This window comes from Oratosquilla oratoria, chromosome 5, assembly GCF_046742065.1.
Source record: "Oratosquilla oratoria isolate Oo_2021 chromosome 5, ASM4674206v1, whole genome shotgun sequence".
Classification (NCBI taxonomy): Eukaryota; Metazoa; Arthropoda; class Malacostraca; order Stomatopoda; family Squillidae; genus Oratosquilla; species Oratosquilla oratoria.
The window spans coordinates 4,590,634-4,600,911 of NC_134781.1; the positions used below are offsets into that span (position 1 = coordinate 4,590,634).

Here is a 10,278-nt window from a genome sequence, read left to right on the forward strand (position 1 = left end):
ACAGTTGTAACTTTATATTTCATAATGTGAGTGTTGTGGTGCATCATCGAATCATCACACATCAGGTAGCTGATGCTGCCTGAGAGAATTTGACTCATATTGAAGAGGTTAAATGAGCACACCTGTAGCCCACTGCCAGCAAAACCAGGTTGGTTTCAACCAGTTAATGGCTAAATGCTTCAGAAACCAAAGATTCTTCCAATCGACAGTCTTGTTGATCTTGACAAAATCTACCTGATACTGCTAGTTCTCTTGGTGTCACACAGGGTGGTGGGAGGCACATCATACTCCCTGGAAATTTGGGAGATCATCTACCCAGCTTTCTAATGCTTCTTCTCCAAGTTAAGCACTGTCCTCTTCTAAGGAGAAGATAGGTTTATGGTTGCATGTGAGCACCAGGCAGAACAATAATGAGGCCTACAGGAGGTAGGGAATCAACACAAATGTGATCATGAGGGTTGTGGTATCACTGAGAAATACAGCATGTATGTGATGTTTACATTGATGATAGAGCACTAGCTGAGGCCATGTATATGGTGATGGCCTGTAAATGATGACATCAGTAGCCAGGCAATTTGGAAATATCACCAAAGGTCCTGAGACAGGGCAATTTGAAATTACTATGATTACTGGATCCCACAGCTGAAGAGCTCATTGGCTGAATTGCTTAGAACACTGTTCTTTGAATTGAGGTCAGAAGTGGAGGCAGTTTGAGTCCTGCCACACCAATCAAATTCATAGCAATGGCATACTTCATTAAATTCCTTCCTACAAAGAATCATCCATGTGGAGGAACCATTCTAGCCCTCATGACATTACCTAAAGTCAATCATCTTGGGAAAAGTTAATCTACTATTATAAAATATATATATATATATATATATATATATATATATATTTATATATATATATATATGTATGTATATGTATATATATATATATATATATATATATATACATTATGTATATATACATATCGATAATTTTTGTGACAGTTGCATGCAGGATTCGAACCCGCTGTACTCGGCCATCCGTAAATCACCTTCCCAGTGCCCTAACCACTAGACCACAGAAGGTGAAGGTGATTTACGGATGGCCGAGTACAGCGGGTTCGAATCCTGCATGCAACTGTCACAAAAATTATCGGTTTGACGTCGCTGCTATTAGCGAATTACTCTCATATATACATATATTGGTATATGTATGTATATACAGCTATAACATTTATGAATATGGGAGGGATTACTGTTCAGTACAATGACTATCAACCTGAAAGTTGTCAGAAATAGTGAAGCTCCATACTGCAACTCATCCTGATTGACAGAAACACCAAAAGAAGAATTTGTAAATACAAAGTACAAAGGCAATCCATCATATGAATATTACCTAAGCTCTCCTCATTACAGTAACCTCACAGAATCAATAGACTTCATCCCAGCACATATTCCAGATTTGTCAAAATATCACAAGATTCTTTACATTCTTCAATATTAACAAGGTAAGGAAAAGAACATATTTCAGAGGAACTGAGGCTTACCTGGAAGATACTTCTGTCAACACATCTGTATAACTTGGATAGGCACATTAAAGTTCTGCGTACAGTTGGGTACCACATCCCATGCAGATCTGCTGGGGAGCTACCAACTCTTGTGAACCTCTCTTCAGCCATTGCATTAATATGGGCAACCTCTTCACTTGTTGCTGAGCGAACAGATGACATGGACGTCACTGAATCATTTCTTGAATGTATCTTATTCTGATGACTTGCTGCAATACTTTCTGCAATACTTTCCATCATCTCTAATTTTGCAGGGTAAGCTAAGTCTCCAGGAGAGGGGCGGAAGTTGAGGATGTCTGACTGTACATATATATGTGCACGATACACAAGTCTTTCTTGGGCATCTTCCAACATCTGATTTACAATGAGCACTAAAGGTGCAAGCTGCGTAGGATTATTCTGTATGTGTTCTTCAATTATGCTGTGGAAAGAAGTAATAATCAGTACATACAAAAAGGATGGATTTAGCAACTTCATTCATTGCACTGATACATCAATCTATTTAACCTGTTGCCCTTGTTCACTCTGGCAAGAAACCTGTGGCCCCCATGAAGCTAGTCACTGCTGATATATTAATTCTACATGGTCTTGATTCTTGCCTCAATGAAACAACTACCTTCCATGGGCTTGGATTAACTGAAATGACTCTATTCAAATCAATTACCTCACTGTTCCCTTTCAAGTAGGAAAGCATTTTACAGATTTTATTCCAACTAGCATCAGATACTTTTATTAATGTCAGAGAAATATCCTAGATTCCTTAGAATCAACTGACAGGATGCTATAAGAACATTCAGTTAAAATCCTTACCCTCTCCTAAGAATATTGCATAGTTCCGACAGTGTTTCAAGGTGATCAATGTGGATGACCAGAGGTCGCAGGACATCATATAAGCCAGTACACAACCCTCTTAAAAATATGTCCAGTTCAGGTGTTGGAGCTGTGAAGAATTGGTGAAATAATGCATACTCGTCCTCACATACATGCACAAGGAAGGCACAGCCACTGCGCACAAGAGAACAATAATCCCGCTGGTATTTTTGTGCTAGATCAGTCACTGCTTCAGTCACACATGGTCCCAAAAGAACCTGCCTTTGAGCAAAATAGCACTGGTGACAATCACTAAGAAGGTTTGTATATTCAGGACTATTTTCTACTCTGTCCTCTATTTCTGCCATTAGGGACTTTATTCTTGGGGCATTGGTCCTGAACTTTCCATAAAAAAGAATGGCAGCATTGTCTGTGGTGGGCTTTTCACTGCCTGGTTTGGGTATCACTTCCTGTGTGGCATTTTCTAAAGATTTTGTTACATATGACTTCACCATACCTAAAGCTCTACTTAAACAGTGTTTATATTTTGCAAGGTATAAGGAAGATTCTTGAAAATTTTGATTACTATTCATGTAGCTAATACACTCATCAATTTTGGCAAGAAGAGGAATGAAACCATCATTTGTAACTTGGAAAGCAGGGGAACTGAGCTTCTGGCTGATTTTCTGTACTTCCAGAAAATAGGCTAACTTATTCTCTATGGTGTCTGCCTTGTTTGCAAGCCTTGTCTGCTCAGCAAGCAGGTGTTCACAGTCAGTATGGAGGGCATTTGTTTTGTTGGATACACTTGTATACTGTAAAGGAAGTAAATATAAGGCATTTTATTAATGATTTAGTATATCAATATAGACAGTATTTACTAATGTATACATAAACTTTTCTCTTAAAATTTATAAAATCCATATATGCTTAAAATATTAATACAATTCTGGTTTTAGAGGCACTGAGAAGTGCCTCCCTATTTTACCTCCCATCCTTCTTCATATACCTTGTAAACCCTATTTTGTGTTCTGAGAATAGTCTCTTACATTACTTCTCTCCGTGAATACAAAGGGTGAAAAATCACCCATTTAAATTAAGGGTATTCTTTTTAGAAGTGCACATCTATGCAGTATACCATTAAAAAATTAAATATTAATTTTGTAAGTTATAATACATCAATGTAATAGATATTTTTCTTGGCAGAAATTAATATTAGGAAATGTTGCTAAAAGCTATGCAGAAACAAATAAAGTTGCGATGACTCCTTTAGACGCCATCTTTGTTTTCATAGATTCGGAGGTTGAAGACAATGACAGGTACTGCATTACTAAATGCAGGTTAGGTTAGATTGGTAGGTTTGGTTATGTAGATAGGTTAGGTTAGGCTAGAATAGATAGATTTGTCATACTTTAATTTCTTCGGGCTCTACCTCAAAGATGGCATCTCAACAAGTCAAACCAGCTACGTTTGTTTGTTTATAGCTTTTAAAAAAAATTCCTATTATTGATTTCCACCAAGAATAACATATATTACATTGATGTATAATAGTTGACAAAATTATCACTTAATTTTCTATTGCTATATTGCATAAGTATGCACTTCTAAAAATTTACTAAATTAAGTAAATAGGGTGCCAATATCCATCTAAGGCAATTTTTGAAAGTTGTGATTTTTTCACCTACTTTGGTGGAATTCTGCATTGTGTTGAGACACTATCATGTGCAAAGTTTAAGGAGGATTGGTTAATATTTAGAGGTGGCAGAATGATTTTTGAAGTTTTCTATCTTCCCACAGGTCATGGCTACCCGAAAAAAGAGTGAGATTTGGTTAGTGGGACAAAGCATGGAGTGCATAACTGATGCCAAGCTCCCATGCCGAGGAGATGCCTTCCGCCGCTTTTTCTTCTATCACAAGGATCAAAAGAAAACTGTTCCTGACAGCACTGCGGAGGTGGCCAAAGAAGTTTTGGACTTCTGGCTCTGAGCCTGGATTCCAGTGATGGCAGAAACGAGCATCAGGAGAAAGATCGTTTCCCTCTTTGAAGAGTGGAAGGTTCTCCAGAAGTGCAGCCGGAATACAGGAGTCAAGCCCAGGGAGAATCAGAAGGCATTTGAAGAAAGTCTCCTGGACCTTCTGGACATCGTCCACACTGATGCGCTTGCCCTGATGACCATCAAGGAGGACAAGGACCTCCTCATGGTGCAGCGGGAGAAGGGGAGACAGGGTTCCATGGTGGGCCATGACAAGAAGTTGGAAGCTGGGGTCCACTGACAAGAGAGAACTGCTGCACGTGGTGGACGCGAACAGTCGCTGATGGCAGAGGAGACCATGGAACTGGAGTCCTCCTTGTCCACATCCTCCAGTCCAGTCCGTCCCTCCTCGATCTTCTCATCTGGTGATGAAGGAGCCTCACCGCCCAAGCAAGCAAGAATGCAGGGGACCAAGACGGTCATGTTCCCTGGATTGGACGGGGGTCAGCAGCCATCAGGCTCTTCGAATCGTAACCGCAACAGCAAGTAGCTTGAACCATGATCCCCAGGAATTCATTCTCAACCCGAAGTCCATCCGAAAGGCAAGAGCCAAGTACCAAACGTTGCTGGCAGGAGAAATCAAGGAGGTATTCAGTCTGCAGACTCCGCTCACCATCCACTGGGACGGTAAAATCATCTCTCAAGACGATGGATTTCGGCCGACCGGCTCGCCATCATTGTCACCAATAAAGGTGTGGAGAAACTCTTGGGTGTTCCAAAGCTGTGTGCTGGGATGGGCAAGGCTGCTGCCACAGCTGTCTTTGAGTGTCTGGAAGACTGGGGAATCAGTGATTGCATCATAGAGATGTGCTTCGTCACCACCAGTGCAAACAATGGCGATGTCAATGGAGCCTGCACCTTACTGCAGGAAAAGATGGAGCGGCCCCTATTCTCGTTCACCTGCCATCACCATGAGCACAAACTTCTAGTTGAAAAGGCTTTTGCCTTGTGCTTGGGACCCTCTTCTGGCCCTGATATCAACCTCTTTTTGCGATTCAAGGAGTACTGGCAGTTCATCGATCTTTCGGCAATCTAGCCTCTTTCCGACCTCCCCAAGACCTTGGCTGCCAAGAGGGAAGCCATCATCAAATCCCTGAATGCCATCATGATCCAGAAGCAGCCCTGAGACAACTACAGGGAACTGGTGGAGCTCACCATCGCCTTCTTTGGAGGTGCTCTTCCCAAGATGACGATCCGGCGCCCTGGTGCTCTCCACCGAGTGTGGTGGATGGCATGCATAACACTGACCTGCGTTTAATTTATTTTTTCAAAGGTCAAAGGTTTTTCAAGTGATTTATAGTTTTTTGGTGCGCTGAATCCAAAAATGCCATCCGTTTCCTTGGATCAGGTCTAGTTTTTGAGATATGAGAAGTGCGACTTTTGGGCCTTGTATAGTACTAAGTATAAGGAAAACAAGGCTGCAGGTATAGCCTATTCTTATTTTTTTTTTGCATAAAAATTATACTGTAGCACCCCGAAACTGATACTGAAACCTAATGATGGTTTTGTTTACTTTCAGGAAACTGAAACCGAAACTGCATTGACTACATTGACAAACTGCATTGACAACACTGAAACTGAAAATGGTTTAGAAAAGTGTGATCTCCAATCAATGTGACTGATTTTATAAGAATCTGTGCTTTTTACAAGAATCTGTGCTTCTTGTGTTTCTATTTTGGACACGTATCTTAGATTGACAGAAAATGGAACGCAAATGCACAAATCATCCTGATAGGTTCTGCTACATATGTGGTAATGTGATTCTTCCTCGTCGACTAGCAAATATAACTGATTTTGTGAAGAAGGCATATCATGCTTACTTTGGAGTTAAGCTTGGGGACCAGGACAAGCCATTTGCACCCCATGTTAGCTCTTGAACAGCTATCAAAAATTAGGGGCTCGCATGTCAGTCAAAATGCACTTTCTACGGTCCCATTTAGACTATTTCCCTCAGAACTGTGGTGACTTCAGTGAGGAACAGGGAGAACGTTTCCACCAGGATATTCGTGTCATGGAAGAACGCTACCAAGGCCGGTGGGATGTGAACTTTCTTGCGGACTACTGTTGGTGTTTGAAACGAGACGTGGTGGCTGCCCAACACAGGAGAAAGTCACTGAAAAGGCCCTTCATCCATGATTAGATTTTCTGTAATATATCCTCTTTATCTTCTGAACTATGCAAGAAAAAATTATTTCTTTGTCAAGAATCTTTTTCCAAAATTAAAGGGAATAAATAGCACTAAATGGCATTTTTGTTTAATTATTTTTACCGCCTCGTATCTCAAAAACGTGACCTGACTGAACAAAATGAGTGTGATTTTTAGATTCTGCATAGCAAATTACCCTAGAATCAGTTATCAGATGCTTTACCTTTGAAACTTCGCAGGCCAGTGTAATCTACTCCCTGAAGATGTTGCTGTTCAGAGAGCAGATCACCAGCTTGGTCACGCCGGGGGAGATCGCAGTTCTCAAGTGCTTCTCCTTCTTCATCTCTGAGGTCTATGTCATCCACTGGTTTGAGTCCGTGCTCCCCACCTACGCCCCAGACAATGATCTCTAATTCGGAAAGGACCTCCTGGAATACCATGATTCTCCTCTTGGAAAGGCATGCTTCAAGGTACTGAACCATCATTTCTGGTATCTGAGTGAACACCTGATCGGCTTGTCCCTCTTCGACCCGCAGCTCTCTCCCTCTACTAAACAAACCATTGCCCAAGCCATCCTGCACCAAGAAGGAGCAGAGAAATCCCCCAAATAAATCAACATTCCAGAGGAGAGTGTAACAACAGCAATGCTCTCTTTGTTTGTCTCTAAGAGGTCTCAACGTCTCCTGGATATTCTCGGTATCTTGCTGGACTTCCTTTCCACAAATCTGCGGAAGTGGGAAGAGGAGAAGACATTCGGTGATGCCTACTGCCTCATACAAGGAATGCATGTGGCCAACGACATGGCGGAGCGAGGGGTGGCGTTGATGCAAGCGTTCAATCTTCGCCTGACGAAAGACAAGGAACAGCACCAGTTCCTCCTCCAGGTCACTGAAGACCACTGCCGCCACCAGCCCAGCACCTCCTCCAAGGAGACCTTCCCCTGGCCAGCATGGTGACAATGAGTGGGATGGTCTCCCATGATAACCCCCCTACACACACACACCGACGGGCTAATACTGCGTGTACGCAGCGTAGGGGGACCAGCGGGCTGCTGGAGGAAGGAAAATTTTGCCGAAAAAGGGCAGAATATTGCCATGAAGCATTCAAAAAGACTACTTCCCTTACATAGCTGAAGGTGGAATTACAAAATCATCATCTGCCACCCCTAAATATCACCCGACTATACTGAAAATTTCCATGTGGTAGTTCCTTAGTATAATGCAGAATCCCAATAAAGTATGATAAAAAATTCCAACTTTTGATTTTTACTGGCACCCTAGTAAAGAGAGTTAAATTGATGATGCTACAGTCAATTATCAATGATATCATCCACTTCTTTGGTGAAATATGTGAGAACAGTACAAACTTATTTCTTTCAGACTGTTCTACATACATATACATATACCAAAGGCTTTTTCCTCCTTTAAGAAAACCACTTTTCATTTTAAGAAAAACCACTAGAACTAATCTTAGTATATTCAAACAAAAAATATTGATTAAAACACACTATATGTGTATATTTATTTGTTAAATAGTTTTCAATACTGATATAAACAATACAGTTACAGACTTTTATTATAAACATACCTGGTCAGAGAGGGTTTGTAAATTCTGCAGTGCATCATCTAACTGGGAAAGCAATGTGTGGCACTCTTGACGGTTTCCTTGAAGTTGATTTACATAGTCTCTATATGGGCTATCTTGCTCAATGCCCATTTCTTCTTCAACACTAGCAAACCATGTAAGAAACTGAAACATGCATAGCATGTACATATTAAGGAAAATCTATGATGGTATCATTGTTACTTAGTCAACAATATGCCATGTCTGATCAGTATCACTACCAGTATAACAGTTCCTCAAGTATTTTAACAAAATGGGTATTATTCTAGTATCATGCAAACACATTTTTCACTTCTTTGGTTTTTGCACTTCAAAGATCTAATTTTTCTATGGAATGGTTACATTAGGTTAGCTTAGGTTAGCATATATTGGGTTGAGAGCTACTGGGCACCATATATTTAATGTTATATATCCATGTTTGTGTGATTCTGGAATTTTACGAAGGAATACTAATATCTAGTCTTTTATCCAGTAAACATACATTTCTGCCTGTTTCTAATGGGATAGAAATAGCTGAACCCTACCTTTTGGAATAATTTAAATACATATTAAGTGTGGTTAATTTCTAACAAAAGCCCATTTCCCAATTTATTTCATACATACATACATACCTATACCAAAGTCTTTTTCCCCCATACACGGGGGGCAGCCAAAAAGAATAAGGCATAGAAATCACTCCCGCCCATTTCATTTCCCATATATTCCACTCCCCTCCACCCTCCTTCCTATCTTGGCACCTCCTGGATGATGGGTCATCCCTGCATCCTGTCCACTACCCTGGGTCAGAAGCAGTGTCACAAGACACAGCACATCCACAGCAAGGCTGCTTCATAAATTCGGCGACCCCCCCTCTCCATCCCCTCATGCAGTTTTCTTGGCGGAAATAACAAAATAGTTGCTAAAACCTATTTACTAACGAATATAGTTGCAACAGTTAAATGATACACCATGTTTGTTTTGATAGATGCCAAAGTCGAAGAAATGAAAGGATTCTAAATTCGTCTATTCGAACCAAACAAACCTACATAACCTGAGCTATATTCAGTAATTCGGTACCTCACATTCTAAAAATCATCTGGGTCATCATTGTAATTACAGATGCTGATGACCTTATTATTGTACATTGGGCAATTAACAGATGATGGCAGAACCTCGGGTTCTCTCATAAAGTCCAAGGAAGCCCTATTATCTTTGTAACAGTGCTTATTATCGTCACCTGGATTTGGAGAACATCCAGTCCACAACATAAAACCCATCGTCTAACTGACAGTGATTGGACTGGATAGACGACAACACAGTGTCTGGACCATACCCAAGCGGCTATACTCATTAGTAGATTTACTTGTAGCAAGGTTTTTTGTTATTTATTTCTGCCAAGAAAATTGCATACAATTGTAACAATGTTCATGTACTATAATTTACAAAATCAATATTTAATTTTCTACTGCTATATTGCGTAGGTGTGCACAACTAAAATAATACCCAATATCGTTGTCTTGTTTTACTAATATAATTCTACACTCAATTCTTTACATCGATGTCAATAAATATTCAAAATTATGGACTGTACTCTGTAGAAATTTACCAATATTTCCTGTTTCGTGCAACACTGTGACTCTATCAAATTATTTCTAATGGTGAACACAAACCCACCTGCTGGCTGGATTCTATTTTCTTTTCTCCAAGACTAAGAGCGGCAAAACTGGCTGCTAATTCTTGGTGAGTTGATGAGCTGTCACCTTCACATAGTCCAACCCCGGTATCCGATGCCTCACCTCCCGCCCCTTCCACAGCTTCTACGCCTACAGGAAAAGGCCTTTCACCAGCAATAGACGTTAATTCTATAATGGAATCACGCTCCTCTGGAGTTAAAGGTGATAAAGGGTTGCTGCCATCTTCCCAATTTGATAAATTTTGTCGAACCAGGGCAATGTTTACATCTGCCACGTCTTCCATTTTTGTTTTGACAGCGGCTGCAAGTGAAATCCATGTAATTTGAACTATATGTTCTTGAAAAGTTTTACGCGTGCATAACATTATTTGAGATAATCATACGAAAAACCTAACCACATAGTAAAAAAATAATGTTAGTATGCTTCATTCATACG

At 40.4% G+C, this 10,278-nt stretch overlaps 1 protein-coding gene across 1 annotated transcript in view; it reads right to left on the bottom strand.

The window, feature by feature from the left end:
• The window catches only part of Cog3 (conserved oligomeric Golgi complex subunit 3), a 56,962-nt gene that overhangs the window by 7,206 nt on the left and 39,478 nt on the right, over nt 1–10,278 (bottom strand). Inside the window, exons 2-5 of the mRNA XM_076184841.1 lie at nt 9,824–10,143; nt 8,135–8,296; nt 2,369–3,183; nt 1,538–1,979 (exon numbers count right to left, since the gene is read on the bottom strand). Coding sequence (XP_076040956.1) covers nt 1,538–1,979; nt 2,369–3,183; nt 8,135–8,296; nt 9,824–10,126 — 1,722 coding nt within the window. The 5' untranslated portion in view covers nt 10,127–10,143. The remainder of the gene's footprint in view (nt 1–1,537; nt 1,980–2,368; nt 3,184–8,134; nt 8,297–9,823; nt 10,144–10,278) is intronic.